The sequence below is a fragment of the Balaenoptera borealis genome (genome assembly GCF_965194805.1).
Source record: "Balaenoptera borealis genome assembly, chromosome: 20".
Taxonomy (NCBI): domain Eukaryota; kingdom Metazoa; phylum Chordata; class Mammalia; order Artiodactyla; family Balaenopteridae; genus Balaenoptera; species Balaenoptera borealis.
Genome location: NC_138879.1, coordinates 14,878,203 through 14,898,601, shown reverse-complemented (window position 1 = coordinate 14,898,601; position 20,399 = coordinate 14,878,203). Strand labels below are relative to the sequence as shown.

The following is a 20,399-nucleotide window of genomic DNA, read 5'->3' as shown; positions in this document are numbered from 1 at the left end:
TGTTAGGTGTCTGAGGTGTCTGTGAGGCATTCCGGAGCTTTAGGGCCCGGAGCCCGCGGCGCCTTCCGGGAGCCGTAGATCAGGCTCCGCCCTTCGGCCCGCGCTCTGCTCTGCGCATGTCCGGTTTTGTTCCCCTTCCCCCCGTCAGCTACGGGCCGAGAGGCGGCGGAGGCGGCGGCGGCGAAGAAGGGGGCGGAGAGGGAGGAGCGCGGCGGGACGGGGTCTGGACCGGTCGTACTTCGGGCCGTGGGATTTTCTCCGTGTCGGCGGTAGTAGTAGCTGCCTCTGCAGCCGCAGCAGCAGGTTTGTGCGAGGTGGGTCTGGACGCGGGGCCGTAACCCCTTGGGGGCACCGCAAGGCAACTGCGGGGCCTAGCGAGGGCCAGGGAACCGCGGCCTCTCTTAACAAAGAGTCGGCGGAGCCTCGGGGAAGCCGAGGCGCAGGGGGCTGGGGAGGAGTAGGAGTGCGTGACTGAAGCCTCGAGGGGCCCTTCCGAACCTCGTCGCCCTCCCACGGCTCCCGCTTCTCCCGCAGCTCTTAACGAGGCCCAGTTGGCGGCGTTCCGGAGGCGGCGCTCTCCCGGCCGCCCGCCCTGCAAGGGAAGGGATTTGCAGGGTGCTGGGCTCCGGGTGATGGATACCCGCGGGGAGGATTCTGACCCAAGCCAGCAGCAGTTAGCAGATGCTAGTCTCCAAGTCGGGGGACCTGATAGGGAAAAGTTGCCAAATCTGAAGACAGTAAAAGACATAGTCGGTGATCTTGGTGTAGCTTTGAGTACATCCGTGATTAGCATCACCATCGTCACACAAACTTTTTTGCGGCCTACTTAGGAGCCTATCTGATGTGGGTAAATAATTTATATGGAGTTGCAAGCATACGCACCAATAATATAAGGAAGAACAGTCGTACTAGTCGAGAGTTTGGGGGAATCATAGCTTCTTTATCACCTTAGTGGAAGCTTTGCTCCTCACTCCCTTGGGCAGTCATTCACATTCCTCTGGCTTCCCATACATATTGTTTTTTGTAAATGATCTTTGTATATCTATTGTCCCCTGTATACACACCCCCGAACTCCTAAAGAGCAGAGATTCTGCTTTAATTCACTTTAACTTTCCAGAGCCAGGCCCAGTGGAAGGTGGGCAGTAAGTCTTTCATACCAAAATTAATTTTTAGACTTTAAGCGGTGGAGGAAAAAAATGTATGTTGTATTTTCCTGTAGCCAGAAGGGGCATTATATGGCCTAATCTGCAATTCATTCACTCAGGAAGTATTTTTGTTGATACCTTCTGTGTGCCTGTTCCCTACCACTGTTCTAGGTGTGTGACCCCGGCCTTCATGAAACTTACTTTCTAGTGAGGGAAAGAGAGACAGAAAACACGTATATAAATTATACTGTATGTTAGAAGATAATTAATGCCTTAGGTAAAAAAATAAAGCTGCAAAGAGGGAAGGGGAGGTGTTGCATTTTGGAATAGCTTGGTCAGCGAAGTATTTACATACAAGCTGATACTTAAGCAACTAGAAGGAGGTGAGGGAGTGACCCCAGCTAGTTTCTGGAGGAATGATCATTCCAGGCAGAGGGAACAGCAAGTAAAAAGACCTTGTAGAGGACAATGCTGGCCTGTTAGAGGAACAGTTAGAAGACCAACATGCTTGGAGCTCTGTGAGCAAAGGAGGGAGTGGTAGGAGATAAGGTCAGGGAAGAACTGCAGGGATTGGGGGTGCGGGTGGGGGGAAGCACAGAACAACCAGGACCTTTTAGGCTGTTGTGAAGATTTCATTTTTCTTCTGCCTGAGGTGGGAACTGTCTGAGGGTTTTGAGCAGAGAAATGGTAAGAACTGACTTACATTGTAATAATTTAGTGTAATTTGTGGAACAGTACAGTTCTTTATATTTTAGTTTTATCAAATCTTTACGTAATCAGCTCTTAGCTTCTTTAAGCCAGCAGAGAGAAGAGACATGCTTTTAAAATAAATGTAATCCAGCATTTACTTGTATTTGGCTTTAGAAGAATGTGTTGAAATTCTTGGGTTTTGAACAGATTCTTGTTAAAAGAACCGACAGATTTATAGTGTGTGAGTTATTCTCAGGGCAGATTATTAGAGTGGATGGTGGTCAGCTGTCACTAGAAATCTTTCCTCTCCCAAGACACAAGTGATAAAGTAGTTTTATAATCAGTTGTTTTTAGTCCGTTATTTTTAAAGTCATTTAGATCATATCTTATTTGATTGTCCAAAACTCTCGCCAAATTATCTTCCTTATGTTCCAACTTATTCTGACTTCCTAGACTGCTATTTCTAGCTTTCCTCCCTAGAATGTCTTCTGCCTTCACACTTCTCTACTCAGCTTACATCTTTCTGTATAGAAAACCCCATTTTCTGGGTTCTAGCTCTCTTATGAAGCCTGTCCCCATTTGTCAGCTCGTAGTGATCTCTGGCATCTTCAGTGTCATGTGACATTGATGTATGGAATCCCTGAGTTGAAAGAAACCTGAGAAGTCTAGCTTGATATTCTCCATTTACCAATGGAGAGATTGATTTTTGGAGAAAAAATAATGATGATAAACATGACAGCTAATACATATTGTGCACTATTTGGCAAGCTTTGTTCTAAGTGTATTTCTGGGTATGAATTCAGTTTTTCACACCAACCTTGTGAAGTAGGTGATAGTCTCACCATGTTACAGATGAAGAGACTAAGGCCAAACAATCTGAGTAACTTCCATGCGGTTCACATCAAGTTAGTGGCAAAGCCAGTGTTTAAACACAGTCAGCTTGGCTCCGTAGTCTGTACTACTTTACGACGCTGTTACGATTTTCTGCTAAATCACGACATTTTAGCGCCTAAAACAGTACCAAGCAGGTACTTCAGCTATCTTTAATTTTTCTCTTTGGCCAAGTTGTAAGTCGCCCTGGGTACCCTTATATATTGAATAAACATGAATAATGAGTGTATTCTCTGGAAAACAAAAGAGAAGAAAGTGAATAAGCCTGCTATTTTAGCCATAGAACTTGTAACATGGAGTTGGAGAGATAAAACAAGAACACAAATAGTTATGAATAGATGTTGGGTGTTTTACGACTAGAAAGGGAGTTTGAGGAAGGAGATACCACTTCTCTTGGGGAATCATCTTCATGTCATAGTTCCACGAGTTGGTATTTGAGATAGGCTTTGAAGGATAGGACTATGGTAGGTACAGTGAGAGATCTGGTGGAGAGGGAATACAGGTAGAGGGAAGAGCATTCACCAAAGTGCATGTAAAGTAGTTCTTGCCACAATGGAGAGCCTCATTGCAGCCTGATTGAGTACCTGTGGAGAGCTGTTGAAGGGAACGACAGGGTCAGAAATGTATGGCCGGGAGGTTTGGGGCCAGGGCCTGGAGGTACCTGGGAGAAGGTTTCGCGGAGCCTCTGAGTGTTCGGCTCCCTTGAGTGTGACTTTCCCTAGTTCCACTGCATTAACAAACACCTGGCGAAAAAAAGATGGAAATTCATTTTCTCTTTTCACTATTTATTTCTGACCCACTATACTTCATTTAATACTTTACCACATAGAGTCGCCTTTTATAGATTATGGAAAAGGAGAGGTGTTATCCCTCAGTACTGGGCACATGGCAAAAAGTGGTTATTGCTCTATATAAAACAATGTTTGTTATTTCTAAGACCCAACTCAGGTTGTTCTCTTTAAAGCAAATGCTTATACATTTTGTTTATGGTTCTATTATACAGCTAATTCTTTTCAGATTGGATGTTTTATTTTAAAAAGCACTATTTTTAAAGAAAAAATATAACAAATTTCACAAGTATGTTTGCATTTCAGAGTAGAAACTGAGGTCTAGACAGCATCATTCTCCCTCATAAACTGGATAAAATAATAATCTAAAAATACATGTGCAAGTGGAATTCTGATTCTTTGATTTTCAAGGTTTTTTTAAACTGGTAAAATACACGTAAAAAAACTTAACCATTTTTAAGTGGGCAGTTCAGGGGCATTAAGTACATCCACATTGTTTTGCTACCATCACCACCATAGTGTCCGCAGAACACTTTTCATCTTGTAAAACTGAAACCGTCTCCCCATTAAGCAGTAACTCCCCATCCCCCAATCCCCGGCAACCACCCTTCTACTTTCTGTCTCTGAATTTGCTACTCTAGGTACCTCATATAAGTGGAATCATACAGTATTTGTCCTTTTGTGACTGGCTTATTTCCTTAACATGATGTCCTCAAGGCTCATCCATGTTGTAGCATGTGTCAGAATTGTCCCCCTTTTCAAGGCTGAACACTATTGGTGTATATTTATCTCACCACATTTAGTTTACCCGTCCATCTGTGGACACTTGGATTGCTTCCACCTTTTGGCTATGGTGAATAATGCTACTATGAACATGGGTGTACAAAGGTCTGTCTCTGCTTTCAGTTCTTTTGGGTCTATACTTATAAGAGGAAATGCTGTATCATATGGTAGTTCTATGGTTAATTTTTTGAGGAGCCACCGTACTGTCTTCCACAGCAGCTGAACCATTTTATATTCCTACCAGCAGTGTGCAAGGGTTCTGGTTTCTCCACATCCTTGCCAAGACTTGTTATTTTGTGTTGTGTAGGTTTCTTTCTTTCTTTCTTACTTTCTTTATTTATTTACGGCTGCGTTGGGTCTTCGTTGCTGCACGCGGGCTTTCTCTAGTTGCGGCGAGCGGGGGCTACTCTTCCTTGTGGTGCGCGGGCTTCTCATTGTGGTGGCTTCTTTTTGTTGCAGAGCACGGGCTCTAGGCGGCACGCGGGCTTCAGTTGTTGTGGTGCACGGGCTCTAGAGCGCAGGCTCAGTAGTTGTGGCGCACGGGCTTGGTTGCTCCGAGGCATGCAGGATCTTCCCGGACCAGGGCTTGAGCCCGTGTCCCCTGCATTGGCAGGTGGATTCTTAACCACTGCACCACCAGGGAAACCCTTTTTTTTTTTTTTTTTTTTAATAATAGCTATCCTAATGAGTATGAGGTGATACAGTTTTGATTTGCATTTCCCAAATGATTAGTGATGTTGAGCATTTTTTCATATACTTATTGGCCATTTGTATATCTTTGGAGAAATGTCAAGTCCTTTGCCCATTTTTAAAATTGGATTGTTTTTGTTGCTGGTTGTTGTTTTTAATGAAGTCTGTGAGCTTTACCTGGGTGTTGGAAGCCATGTGGTGATTTTTCACCTTTTCTGTCATCAATTTGAGAAGTGTTTATGGAGGCAGAGGTGAAGTTTCAGAGCTATTTGATATGAGTTTGCCAGCTTGTGGGAAGGATGTACCAGGCATATTATAACCTGAGAAAAGGCTCAGGGTGGGGGTGTGTGGGGGTGTGTGTGTGTGTGTGTGTGTCAAGACTAAATAAAGGGAGCTTTGAGGAGACCCATGAATAGAAGGACTACAGTTCATTTTTTAATATCCTCACTATGTTTTGACTGTCTTATTAACTGTTTAATGGATGTCTCTTCTCCAAACAATGTTTGCTTAGAGATTGAAAATTAATTTTAATAGCCTCAATAGCTTAAGCAGAGGAGGGTTCATTTTTTCTTTTTCTTTGAACATCATAAAACCAAATAGAGATTAGGTTGGCCATCTTGTGCTTCTTATATCAGCTACAGCCCCTCAAACCTCTGATTGTCAAGGATCTGTAGCCATATACCTTGACTAATAGTAGGAAAAACTGTTGTCAAGAAAGTAAGAATTAGTGGTGCACTGAGGATGATCTGGCTTAGATTTAATCAGGACGACTGGTTGGCTAGATAGCAAGGTTTGTAATAACGGGAGATGATGGTTTTCACAAATACTGGGATGAATTTTGAAGAGCCTGAACGCATGATACTTATTCATTCAACATAAAATTTTTTGAGTACTATATACACTAGGCACTAAGGAGTCTATGTTGGACAAAACAGGCAAAGTCCCTGCCCTCGTGGAGCTGACATTCTAGTCAGTGGGGTATAGATAGCACAGTTATTTGGCCTTGCTAGAGGCAATTAATTAGGGAACATGGGCAGTGTGACCTAGATCACACTAGTGTAAGGCTTGGGGGCACTTAAGTGTTCTCAGTCTTTTGGCTGACCCAAATCTCCGAAGAGTTAAAGAAAACAGTATTGCATATTTTGCGTCTTATGTCTCTAAACCATTAAGCAATTCTCACCCACCTAAAGTCACACTGCTTGCCTGTTTGTGGCAGAAGTTGAATTTTTAAAAAGAATTATTTGATTTGTATCTTTTGTAATTTGAACCCTTTATTATTTAGTAGGATTAATTTATGCCCATCCTTTTCTTCTATCCTCAGTCTAGGGGGAAGAGTTACTTACTCCTTATTAAAGGTTTCGATCTTGTCTCTTCAGGTCTCTGCAACACCTTGTTCCTATGATTTTTCCTGTCATCCTAAATCTTTAGTTTTTCTCTTTGTTGGCTTTTCCTTTTTAGCATATAAACATGCTTACATTTCTTCCTTAAACGAAATTCCTCTAGTTAACACCTCATGCTCTCCTTTCTGTCATTGGTAAACAGCCTAGGAAGTAATCTGCACTCCTCGTGGCCTAGTCTTCATCCTCTACCACTTACCAATCATTCCTTAACCCTGCCCCCACTGCTTCAACGGAGGCTTTTTAGTTCTTATCTCACCTGTCTTCTTTTTAGTTTTTAACATTGGACATTTCTTTCTGCCTGTAAAACTTGTCTCACCATCTGTGTCACTATATTCTCTGCTATCCTCCCTTCCTCTTTGTTCGTCCTCAAGTTTCCACGTGAGTTTCTCTTCCCTTGCCCATTCCTAAATATTGACCTACACTATGATTGTCTCACCCCTTTTCTCACTCTCTGGCCCTCTCTCTGCTAGCTTATCTACATCAGTAACCTCAGATGCAAATGTCTCATATCAAATCTATAGCCCCATCACAGATCTCTCTCTGCAGTTACAGACCTTACTTGCCAGCTGTCCTTAGCTCTCCCATAGGTACTGAACTGATCTCACTTTCTACCTGCTTCTCCATGCCTGGCTTTTCTAGGTTTCCATCTTAATGGCACCACCATTCACCCAATCTGTAAAAGCCAGAAACTTCCAGAGTTATTCTAGACTCTTCATTCCTCCTTAGCTCCCACGTCTAATTTGGTTACCCCAGTTGATTCTTCCTCATAGGTACCTAAGTTAACAACTCAGATCTACAACCCCCCTTCTCCTTCCTTATAGCCACTTCCTTAGTTGTTCAGTACCTTGTCACTTTACATTTGTATTTTTATAATGTCCTAACCACTTGCCTTGTGTCCAACTTTTCCTGCTATCTCTCATCGAATCATTCTAAAATACTGATCTGAAACATGTCCTTTTTTTGCTTAAAATTAATTCCTTATAACTGGCAGACTATAGTTTTGTATGGTGTGTTCTTAACGTAGTATACTAAACTGTTCATCTGGGCCCTGCTTGTCTTTCTGAACATGTGCCCTGCAACTTTTCCAAATGTCCTACAGAACTCTAGCTGCACGGAAATATTTCCAGTTCTCTGTGGTAGCACTTACAGTGCCTTCTATCTAAAATTCCCTCTCCTGACACTTCTTCCCTGATCTAATGCCTCTTCAGATTTAAAAAGTTAACGCCAATGTCATCTCCAGAAAAACTGCCTTGTCCCCAATTCATCATAGGTTGGGTATCCTTCTCCTGGGCCATCGATAAATGCACTTTGTGTAGTACCTCTATTAGAATACATTTTTTTTTTTTTTAAAGCTGGCTAAAACTACACTGTGAACTCCTTGAGAATGGGACTGTATCTTTTATCTATAAATGCCCAGCACCCAATGCATTGCCTGACCTTCCTCGGCAAGCTTTCGATAAACCATTGAAAGTCTTCCTGCTAGGAGGTTGTTAATGTAATTCTTTTTTTTTTTTAAATAAATTTATTTATTTTTGGCTGCGTTGGGTCTTCGTTGCTGCACACAGGCTTTCTCTAGTTGCAGCGAGCGGAGGCTACTCTTCGCTGCGGTGTGCGGGCTTCTCATTGCGGTGGCTTCTCTTTGTTGCAGAGCACGGGCTCTAGGCACATGGGCTTCAGTAGTTGTGGCGCGTGGGCTTCAGTAGTTGTGGCTCGCGGGCTCTAGAGCGCAGGCTCTGTAGTTGTGGCTCACAGGCTTAGTTGCTCCGTGGCATGTGGGATCATCCCGGACCAGGGCTCGAACCCGTGTCCCCTGCGTTGGCAGGTGGATTCTTAACCACTGCGCCACCAGGGAAGTCCCTGTTAATGTAATTCTTAAAATCTACCAAGGGTGGTTTTTTTCATTCCTTCCTTTGCCTACCTTCTGACTTCAATGGCTTATTTATTACTAGCCTCTTATTATGCATTATATACACTAGGAAAAAGGTTAAAATTCCGAATCCGTCGTTTTTGTTGCTTAGGAACAGCTCTTGGAAAGCCAGGCTCACAGATTGGTTAAACAATACTATCAGATGCTAAAATTTTCTGGCTTGTAAATACTCCTATTAAATCTCATCTCACTAGAATTATGTTGATTCCCCTTAAGGGATTCCTGAAGAAGGCAGGAGATGGTCTAAATTAAGTGTAAGTAAACTATTACTTATAAAGTGCTTATTCTAGCTACAAATAACTTTTATGCAAAGTCCAAAATGGGTAAAGACAGTCCCTACCTGGAACTAAGGGCAGAGGGTGACATGGCATAAATCAAATTTAATACTAAACAGACTGAACTAAGTGCTACATAATAGCAGTTAAAACAAAACCTATAGGTTATATATGGGGGAGGGGCATAGAACCAGAAAAGTAGAGTGTGTTGTTCCTGTTCCTGGTCCCTTCAACGATGCCATTGTAAAAAGCAGTTTTTGGAACTCTGTTCACGTTGGCTTCAGAGTCTATTATAAACATTTAAACTTTTCTTATTAATGGTAAACTTTAAAACAAAGAAAAAAGTAAAAATCAAATAGCTGCTATTAAGATTTTCATAAGCAGCCCTCCAGCTATTTCTGTACATGTAAAACATGCTTTTACATTGAATTACATTGAATCATACCACCCACCTCGTTTTATGCCCTTGTCATGTTACTCAGTGTATAATGGACACTTTTCTGTAAATGCAAAACTTACTTAGAATGCACATTCCCATTTGCTAAGCAATTGCATTTAAAAAAATTGATCCTAAGGAAATAATTAAGAGTATGCACAAAGATACATGATATGTTTTACAACTTTAAAAAAACAGAAGTGGAGAAATATATTTATTGACATTTAAAGATGTTCATGTATATCATAATGTGAAGAAGTCAGTAGCTAGGGCTTCCCTGGTGGTGCAGTGGTTAGGAATCCACCTGCCAATGCAGGGGACACAGGTTCAAGCCCTGGTCTGGGAGGATCCCATGTGCCGCGGAGCAACTGAGCCCGTGCGCCACAACTACTGAGCCTGCGCTCTAGAGCCCGCGAGCCACAACTGCTGAGCCCGTGTGCCACAATTGCTGAGCCTGTGTGCCTAGAGCCCATGTTCTGCAACAAGAGAGCCCACTGCCATGAGAGGCCCGCGCCCCGCAACGAAGAGTAACCCCCGCTGTCTGCAACTAGAGAAGGCCCACACGCAGCAATGAAGACCCAACGCAGCCAAAAATAAATAAACAAAAAATAAATAAATAAATTTATTTAAAAAAAAATCAGTAACTAAAACAATTTGTACAGTATGGTTTCAGTTTTGATTTTAAATGGGGTGTGTGTGTGTATACACATGCGTAGAAAAAAAAGCAAAAGATATCAACGAAATTGCATATCTGAGAGAGGAATTTCAGGTAGTTTTATTTTGTTCCTTTTCGCATTCTGAGTTTTCTGCTCTTCTATAAAACGTTAGGTAACTTGTGTCATTAAAAAAAGGTTTTTTGGAACCAAGACTTATAAGAGATAAGGTGTTTTTAAACCTATTTGATCGGTGCTTAGGAAATTTCTTTGTAATTCTTAACAATAGGCAAACTGAATAAGATGTTAAACGAGCAATCAAATCCTTTTGAAGGGTATGGTATTAAATACCGCATTTCTGTTCAGATTGAGATCTCAACAAAAGAAATAACAATTTCTTCAGTGTTTCAGAAAATGTGACCGTTTCATTGAGGTTAGCGTATTGCATATCTGAAGTACAGAGTTAAATTTTTTTAATTGAAATATAGTTGATTTATAGTGTTGTGCCAGTCTTTGCTGTACCGAAGTTAAAATTTTAATTGAGAGGCAAAGGTTGGAACTGACATAAAAATCAGTGGGCTGTTTATAAAGTTAAATTTATGTGAGTGTCTCTTGTTCCTAACAGATCAGTTATTGACACCATGAACTGGAATAAAGGTGGCCCTGGCACTAAGAGGGGATTTGGCTTTGGAGGTTTCGCCATTAGTGCGGGAAAGAAGGAGGAACCAAAACTCCCACAGCAGTCCCATAGTGCCTTTGGGGCAACCAGCTCTTCTGGATTTGGAAAGTCGGCTCCACCACAGCTCCCTTCCTTCTACAAAATTGGTTCTAAACGGGCCAACTTTGATGAAGAAAACGCGTAAGTGGTAATACCTGGTAATTTAGCAAAGGTTAGGCTTTGAGGTATTCATTCCATCAACAGAAATTGAAGCAAAGAAACCATTTGTTTCTCAAATAATAATATGACTTCTTAAATTAGTTATCTCACTGGATTGCATTGTTCCTAACAAGTTAAATTCTTAAGTTTACTCATTCATAAGGAGTATACTTTTGTGGTCCTTCACTTTTGCTTGTTCCAAAAAGGATTTGAGGCCATTTAAACCTAAATGTGGCTGAAGAGTTTTAAATAATTCACATGGCTTTTGATGGTCTTTACTGAAGTTTTTTGTTTACACCATATAAGTTGTTTTGGAAACACAGGCAATTGTCAGAACTGGCAGAGGCATAGTTTGGCTCAACACCCAAGTCCTTAAAACTGTTATGTTGTAATATCTTATAGTGGTAGGAAAATCTGCTCAGATTTTTGCCCACAGTTCTCAGGAAACATATTTACCGGTTACCTTTTTTAACTTGATATCTAAGAAGGTGATTGTTAAAAAGCTGGGGCTTGAAAGTTTGAGCTCTAATTCCTTATAGATTATAACTTCTCTCTTTGCCAAGTCTGAAGAAATCTTGTATTGCTATTACTTCCAACCTGGTTGTGACACTGCTTGAGGTTTTTTTTTTTAGTTAAAAAAACCCTCAAGATCAGAGTTTTTAAAGTACACAGCAGCATTTTAAAAAGTTGGTATGTTGTTTAGCAATTAAATACAGAAGTAAGTGTTTAAGATTCAGCAAAGTCAAGGATCATTATTCTAGAGAACAGTTTACCAGCTCAGACATACTTTTAAATGATACATTAAATGAAACTACCATATAAATGAATATGCATTTATGTGTGTGTGTAGCACATAACAGTGGTTAGAGCTTTTAAAATGAAGACTTGAAAGGCTATAAAAGTTTAAGCTGTAGTTGTGATTTCTTTAAATTAATATTTGGTTGTATTACTATTTCATTTAATTCTAAGGTAAGATCTAAACAATGTTTTTGTTTTGTTTTAGTTGATAGCGATATAGATATTCTTTTCTGGGATATTTGTTAGAGGGAAAGTGATAGTTTTTCCAGATGTTGAAATTCTTTTCTGAATACTTACATAGTATGGTGAGGATTTTGGATTGAACTTTTTTTTTTTTTTAACTTTTTTTTTTTTTTGAGTATAGTTGATGTACAATGTTATATAAGTTTCAAGTGTACGACATAGTGATTCACAAATTTTAAAGGTTACACTCTATTTATAGTTATTATAAAATATTGGCTATATTCCTGAACATTTATTTTTAATTTTAGAAGTTTTCTGTTGGTTCTCAGAAAACAGCCCAGAACTTCTGAAGAAAGTCTCTAGCCTTATGAATATATCTCAAAATTTCTTTAAGGATTATGAAGAATAAACTAGCTTTATAATATTTCATACAAAGTAATTTTTTCCATGGCATACACTTTAATATTTGCTATATCTATTCAACAATGATACACTAAATTTGTACTGAAAACTCATCCCTTTTGAGAGAACTGGAAATGTGATTTTTAACAGACACTATTGAAATGGAGACTCTGCTGTGATTTTTTTTTTTGCAGTATTAGAATTTGGCATGTATTAAGTGATAATTTAATAATTAGGTCCTAAGCCAAAGGACTAAAATCTCTTAATAGTAACATATACTTAAATAAAAATTTGTGTTAAATGAAAGATTCACCTGACCCCAAATTAAACATTCACTCTCTCAATCATGCATCTTAATTTTCAGATATTTTGAAGATGAGGAAGAAGATTCTAGCAATGTTGATTTACCTTACATTCCTGCTGAAAACTCACCTACCCGCCAGCAGTTCCATTCCAAGCCAGTAGATTCTGACAGCGATGATGATCCCTTAGAGGCATTCATGGCTGAAGTGGAGGCAAGTATCAACTCTGTTATGTTAACATTTTCAGTGATAGAAATAGATCAGATTAACCTAGTGCTTTAGTCCTCAGTCAGAGTTTGTTTCTTGGCCCTTTATTGGGAGAATTTTGCTTTTGTATTCTATAGTTTCTTAAATATGCTTCCACTGGCCCTGCAGCATTTTCAGAGATGATTCGTGCCTAGGAATTTGAACTGTAACCCTTGAACATAGTAGCTCAAGATGTCTGTGTTTGTTGTGTGTGTTTTGTTTTAATAATTCTTGGTACATTCTTGAATGAATACTATCTCATTCAGTCTAGCATTTATTAAATAAATATGTAAGGTAATTAAACTTAAGGAACTTGCTAAAATTACAAATTCTGTATTCTGTACCTTTAATGTTTATTTCTTATTATCAACATTATCATCAACATTCAAGACCTTGCTGTAGAAATTTGAAACTTGTGACCTCTTCCTTCCTAAAACTCTTCTCACTAGGCTTTTGTGATTTCGTATTTTGTTCTTTTCTCCCATCTCCCTGACTTTCTGTTTATTTGCTATTTATTAGCTGCTTGTATATTTTGGAGATTAAACCTTTGTCAGTTGCTTCATTTGCAAATATTTTCTCCCATTCTGAGGGTTGTCTTTTCATCTTGTTTATGGTTTCCTTTGCTGTGCAAAAGCTTTGAAGTTTCATTAGGTCCCATTTGTTTATTTTTGTTTTTATTTCCCTTTCTCTAGGAGGTGGGTAAAAAGGATCTTGCTGTGACTTATGTCACAGAGTGTTCTCCCTATGTTTTCCTCTAAGAGTTTTATAGCGTCTGGCATTACATTTAGGTCTTTAATCCATTTTGAGTTTATTTTTGTGTATGGTGTTAGGGAGTGTTCTAATTTCATTCTTTTACATGAAGCTGTCCAGTTTTCCCAGCACCACTTTTTGAAGAGGCTGTCTTTTCTCCATTGTATATTCTTGCCTCCTTTATCAAAGATAAGGTGACAGTATGTGTGTAGGTTTATCTCTGCACTTTCTATCCTGTTCCATTGATCAATATTTCTGTTTTTGTGTCAGTACCATACTGTCTTGATTACTGTAGCTTTGTAGTATAGTCTGAAGTCAGGGAGCCTGATTCCTCCAGCTCCATTTTTCTTTCTTAAGATTGCTTTGGCTATTCGGGGTCTTTTGTGTTCCCATACAAATTGTGCAATTTTTTGTTCTAATTCTGTGAAAATTGCCATTGGTAGTTTGATAGGGATTGCATTGAATCTGTAGATTGCTTTGGGTAGTATAGTCGTTTTCACAATGTTGATTCTTCCAATCCAAGAACATGGTATATCTCTCCATCTCTTTGTATCCTCTTTAATTTCTTTCATCAGTGCCTTATAGTTTTCTGCATACAGGTCTTTTGTCTATTTAGGTAGGTTTATTCCTTGGTATTTTATTCTTTTTGTTGCAAAGGTAAATGGGAGTGTTTCCTTAATTTCTCTTCCAGATTTTTCATCGTTAGTGTATAGGAATGGAAGAGATTTCTGTGCATTAATTTTGAATCCTGCTACTTTTCCAAATTCATTGATTAGCTGTAGTAGTTTTTTGGTAGCATTTTTAGGATTCTCTATGTGTAGTGTCATGTTATCTGTAAACAGTGACAGTTTTACTTCTTTTCCAATTTGGATTCCTTTTATTTCTTTTTCTTCTCTGATTGCTGTGGCTAAAACTTCTAAAACTATGTTGAATAATAGTGGTGAGAGTGGGCAACCTTGTCTAGTTCCTGATCTTAGTGGAAATGATTTCAGTTTTTCACCATTGAGAACGATGTTGTCTGTGGGTTTGTCATATATGGCCTTTATTATGTTGAGGTATGTTCTTTCTATGCTTACTTTCTGGAGGGGTTTTATCGTAAATCAGTGTTGATAAAAGCTTTTTCTGCATCTATTGAGATGATCATATGGTTTTTCTCCTTCAATTTGTTAATATGGTTTATCACATTGATTGATTTGCATATATTGAAGAATCCTTTCATTCCTGGGATAAACCCCATTTGATCATGGTGTGTGATCCTTTTAATGTGCTGTTGGATTCTCTTTGCTAGTATTTTGTTGAGGATTTTTACATCTGTGTTCATCAGTGATACTGGCCTGTAGTTTTCTTTTTTTGTGACATCTTTGTGTGGTTTTGGTATCAGGGTGATGGTGACCTCGTAGAATGAGTTGGGGAGTGTTCCTCCCTCTGCTGTATTTTGGAAGAATTTGAGAAGGATGGGTGTTAGCTCTTCTCTAAATGTTCCATAGAATTCACCTGGGAAGCCATCTGGTCCTGGGCTTTTGTTTGTTGGAAGATTTTTAATCACAGTTTCAATTTCAGTGCTTGTGATTGGTCTGTTTATATTTTCTGTTTCTTCGTGGTTCAGTCTCAGAAGGTTGTGCTTTTCTAAGAATTTGTCCATTTCTTCCAGGTTGTCCATTTTATTGGCATATAGTTGCTTGTAGTAATCTCGCATGATCCTCTGTATTTCTGCAGTGTCAGTTGTTACTTATGCTTTCTCATTTCTAATTCTATTGATTTGAGTCTTCTCCCTTTTTTTCTTTTTTTTTTTAAATTTTATTTATTTATTTATTTATTTAATTTATGGCTGTGTTGGGTCTTCGTTTCTGTGTGAGAGCTTTCTCTAGTTGCGGCAAGTGGGGACCACTCTTCATTGCGGTGCGCGGGCCTCTCACTATCGTGGCCTCTCCCGTTGCGGAGCACAGGCTCCAGACGCGCAGGCTCAGCAATTGTGGCTCACGGGCTTAGTCGCTCTGCGGCATGTGGGATCTTCCCAGACCAGGGCTCGAACCCGTGTCCCCTGCATTGGCAGGCAGATTCTCAACCACTGCGCCACCAGGGAAGCCCTCTCCCTTTTTTTCTTGATGAGTCTGGCTAATGGTTTATCAATTTTGTTTTTCTTCTCAAAGAACCAGCTTTTAGTTTTATTGATCTTTGCTACTGTTTCCTTCATTTCTTCTTCATTTATATCTGCTCTGATCTTTATGATTTCTTTCCTTCTGCTAACTTTGGGGTTTTTTTGTTCTTTTTTCTCTAATTGCTTTAGGTGTAACATTAGGTTGTTTATTTGAGATTTTTCTTGTTTCTTGAGGTAGGATTGTATTGCTCTAAACTTCCCTCTTACAACTGCTTTTGCTGCATCCCATAGGTTTTGGGTTGTCATGTTTTCACAGTCATTTGTTTCTAGGTATTTTTTGATTTCCTCTTTGATTTCTTCAGTGATCTCTTGGTTATTTAGTAGTGTATTGTTTAGCCTCTGTGTGTTTGTATTTTTTACAGTTTTTTTCCTGTAATTGATATCTAGTCTCATAGCGTTGTGGTCGGAAAAGATACTTGATACGATTTCAGTTTTCTTAAATTTACCAAGGCTTGATATGTGACCCAAGATATGATCTATCCTGGAGAATATTCCATGAGCACTTGAGAAGAAAGTGTATTCTGTTGTTTTCGGATGGAATGTCCTATAAGAGGTCAATTAAGTCCATCTTGTTTAATGTGTCATTTAAAGCTTGTGTTTCCTTATTTATTTTCATTTAGGATGATCTGTCCATTGGTGAAAGTGGGGTGTTAAAGTCCCCTACTATTATTGTGTTACTGACAATTTCCTCTTTTATGGCTGTTTGCATTTGCCTTATTTATTGAGGTGCTCCTATGTTGGGTGCATAAATATTTACAATTGTTATATCTTCTTTTTGGATTGATCCCTTGATCGTTATGTAGTGTCCTTCTTTGTCTGTTGTAATAGTCTTTATTTTAAAGTCTATTTTTTCTGATATGAGAATTGCTACTCCAGCTGTCTTTTGATTTCCATTTGCATGGAATATCTTTTTCCATCCCCTCACTTTCAGTCTGTATGTGCCCCTAGGTCTGAAGTAGGTCTCTTGTAGACAGCATATATACGGGTCTTGTTTCTGTATCCATTCAGCCAGTCTATGTCTTTTGTTTGGAGCATTTAATCCATTTACATTTAAGGTAGTTATCGACATGTATGTTCCTATTACCATTTTCTTAGTTGTTCTGGGTATGTTGTTGTAGGTCCTTTCCGTCTCTTGTGTTTCCTGCCTAGAGAAGTTCATTTAGCATTTGTTGTAAAGCTGGTTTGGTGGTTGTGAATTCTCTTAGCTTTTGCTTGTTTGTAAAGGTTTTAATTTCTCTGTCGAATCTGAATGAGGTCCTTGCCGGGTAGAGTAATCTTGGTTGTAGGTTTTTCCCTTTCATCACTTTAAATAAATTTATTTATTTTTATTTTTGGCTGTGTTGGGTCTTCATTGCTGCACACGGGCTTTCTCTAGTTGCAGCGAGCAGGCATTACTCTTCATTGTGGTGTGTGGGCTTCTCATTGCGGTGGCTTCTCTTGCTGTGGAGCATGGGCTCTAGAGTGCAGGCTCAGTAATTGTCGCTCACGGGCTTAGTTGCTCCACGGCATGTGGGATCTTCCCGGACCAGGGCTTGAACCTGGGTTCCCTGCATTGGCGGGCGGATTCTTAACCACTGTGCCACCAGGGAAGCCCCTTTTCATCACTTTAAATATGTCCTGCCACTCCCTTCTGGCTTGCAGAGTTTCTGCTGAAAGATCAGCTGTTAACCTTATGGGGATTCCCTTGTATGTTATTTGTTGCTTTTCTCTTGTTGCTTTTAATGTTTTTTTCTTTGTATTTAATTTTTGATAGTTTGATTAATATGTGTCTTGGCATGTTTCTCCTTGGATTTATCCTGTATGGGACTCTGCGCTTCCTGGACTTGACTATTTCCTTTCCCGTATTAGGGAAATTTTCACTATAATCTCTTCAAATATTTTCTCAGTCCTTTTCTTTTTCTCTTCTTCTTCTGGGACCCCTGTAATTCAAATGTTGGTGAGTTTAATGTTGTCCCAGAGATCTCTGAGACGTAGACTGTCCTCAATTCTTTTGGTTCTTTTTTCTTTATTCTGCTCTGTGATACTTATTTCCACTATTTTATTCTCCAGGTCACTTATCCATTCTTCTGCCTCAGTTATTCTGCTATTGATTCTTTCTAGAGAATTTTTAATTTTATTTATTGTGTTGTTCATCATTGTTTGTTTGCTCTTTAGTTCTTCTGGGTCCTTGTTAAACGTTTCTTGTATTTTCTCCATTCTATTTCCAAGATTTTGGATCATCTTTACTGTCATTACTCTGAATTCTTTTTCAGGTAGCCTGCCTATTTATTTCCTCTTCATTTGGTCTGGTGGGTTTTTACCTTGCTCCTTCATCTGCTGCGTGTTTCTCTGTCTTCTCATTTTGCTTAACTTACTGTGTTTGGGGTCTCCTTTTCTCAGGCTGCAGGTTCGTAGTTCCCGTTGTTTTTGGTGTCTGCCCCCAGTGGGTAAGGTTGGTTCAGTGGGTTGTGTAGGCTTCCTGGTGGAGGGGACTGGTGCCTGTGTTCTGGTGGATGAGGCCGGATCTTGTCTTTCTGGTGGGCAGGTCCACGTCTGGTGGTGTGTTGTGGGGTGTCTGTGAACTTACTATGATTTTAGGCAGCCTCTCTGCTAATGGGTGGGGTTGTGTTCCTGTCTTGCTAGTTGTTTGGCATAGGTTGTCCAGCACTGGAGCTTGCTGGTTGTTGAGTGGAGCTGGGTCTTAGCATTGAGACAGAGATCTCTGGGAGAGCTCTCGCTGATTGATATTATGTGGGGCTGGGAGGTCTCTGGTGGTCCAATGTCCTGAACTCGGCTCTCCCACCTCAGAGGCTCAGGCCTGACACCCGGCCGGAGCACCAAGACCCTGTCAGCCACACAGCTCAGAAGAAAAGGGAGATAAAAAAGAAAGAAAAATAAATGAATAAAATAATACAAAATTATTAAAATAAAAAATATTATTAAAATTAAAAAATTTTTTAAAGTAATAAAAAAAAAGAGAGCAACCAAACCAATAAAGAAGTCCACCAATGATAGCAATCGCTAAAAACTATACTAAGATAAATATAAAAATCAGAAAGTGGTCAGTGCATACAGCAAACCCCAAGTCTACAGTTGCTCCCAAAGTCCACTGCCTCAATTTTGGGATGATTTCGTTGTCTGTTCAGGTATTCCACAGATGCAGGGTATCTCAAGTTGATTGTGGGGATTTAATCTGCTGCTCCTGAGGCTGCACAGAGAAATTTCCCTTTCTCTCCTTTGTTCTCACAGCTCCTGGGGTTCAGCTTTGGATTTGGCCCTACTTCTGCATGTAGGGTGCTCTCTGGCATCTGTTCTTTGCCCAGACAGGAGGGGGTTAAAGGAGCGGCTGATGAGGGGGCTCTGGCTCACTCAGGCCAGGGAGAGGGAGGAGTAGGGAATGCAGGGCGAGCCTGCGGTGGCCGAGGCGTGCCGTGTGTTCTCCCGGGGAAGTTGTCCCTGGATCACGGGACCCTGGCAGTGGCGGGCTGCACAGGCCCCTGGGAGGGGAGGTGTGGAGAGTGACCTGGGCTCGCACACAGGATTCTTGGTGGCTGCAGTAGCAGCCTTAGCGTTTCATGCCCATCTCTGGTGTCCACGCTGATAGCCGCGGCTCATGCCCGTCTCTGGAGCTCATTTAGGTGGTGCTCTGAATCCCCTCTTCTCGTACACCCAGAAACAATGGTCTCTTGACTCTTAGGCAGGTCCAGACTTTTTCTCGGACTCCTTCCCGGTTAGCTGTGGCACACTAGCCCCCTTCAGGCTGTGTTCACACAGCCAACCCCAGTCCTCTCCCTGGGATCTGATGCCCCCACCTGCCCTGGCAGGTGAGCAGAGAAGCCTCTCAGGCTTGTGAGTGCTGGTCGGCAGCGATCCTCTGTGCGGGAATCTCTCCACTTTGCCCTCTGCACCCCTGTTGCTGTGCTCTCCTCTGTGGCTCCGAAGCTTCACCGCCCGTCTCCACCAGTGAAGGGGCTTCCTAGTGTGTGGAAACTTTTCCTCCTTCACAGCTCCCTCCCGGAGGTGCAGGTCCCGTCCCTATTCTTTTGTCTCTGTTTTTTCTTTTGCCCTACCCAGGTACGTGGGGAGTTTCTTGCTTTTGGGGAAGTCTGAGGTCTTCTGCCATCGTTCAGTAGGTGTTCTGTAGGAGTTGTTCCACATGTAGATGTATTTTTGATGTATTTATGGGAAGGAAGGTGATCTCCATGTTTTACTTCTCTGCCATCTTGAAGGTCCTCCTCTTTCCTACAGATTCTTACTTCTCTATTAGGGAAGACCTTTCAATATTTCCTTTAGTATAGGTTTAGTATTGGCTGTATTCTTTTAGTTTTTGCTTGTCTGAGAAATTCTTTATCTCTCCTTCTATTCTAAATGATAACTTTGCTGGGTGGAGTGTTCTAGGTTGCAGATTTTTCCCTGTCAGGATTTTGAATGTATCTTGCCTCTCCCTTCTGGCCTGCAACATTTCTGTAGAGAAATCAGCTGATAGCCTAATGGGGGTTCCCTTGTAATTAACTTTTTGTTTTTCTCTTGCTGCCTTTAGAATCCTCTCTTTATCTTTAACTTTTGCCATTTTTATTATAACACATCTTGGTGTGGGTCTGTTTGGGTTTATCTTGTTTGCCACCCTCTGTGCTTCCTGTATCTGGATATGTTTCCTTCTTAAGGTTTGGGAATTTTTCAGCCATAATTTCTTCAAATAAATTTTCAATCCCCTTTTCTCTTTCTTCTCTTTCTAGGATCCCTGTTATGCATAGATTGGCATGCTTTATATTATCCCATAGGTCTCTTATATTTCCTTCATTTTTTTTTCGTTTGGGTTTCTGTCTGCTCTTCTTACTGGGTGATTTCCATTATTCTATCTTCCAGATCACTTATTTGTTCTTCTGCATTATTCATTCTGCTATTCATAGCCTTTAGTTCAGCTTTCATCTCTTCTAATGAATTCTCTAATTTTTCTTGTCTTCTCCTTATAGTTTTTAGTTCCTTTTTATAGTAATCTGCATTTCTGTCAATAGCCTTTCTTAGT

The 20,399-nt window shown here is 40.4% G+C and overlaps 1 protein-coding gene across 1 annotated transcript in view; it reads left to right on the top strand.

Annotated features, from left to right (window-relative positions):
* Window positions 1-135: 135 nt before the first annotated feature.
* DDX42 (DEAD-box helicase 42) overlaps window positions 136-20,399 on the top strand; it is a gene marked incomplete at its 3' end in the record, with an annotated part of 46,550 nt that continues 26,286 nt past the window's right edge. Inside the window, 3 exon segments of the mRNA XM_082374470.1 lie at window positions 136-303; window positions 10,304-10,537; window positions 12,303-12,453. Of these exon segments, the coding sequence (XP_082230596.1) occupies window positions 10,320-10,537; window positions 12,303-12,453 (369 nt within the window).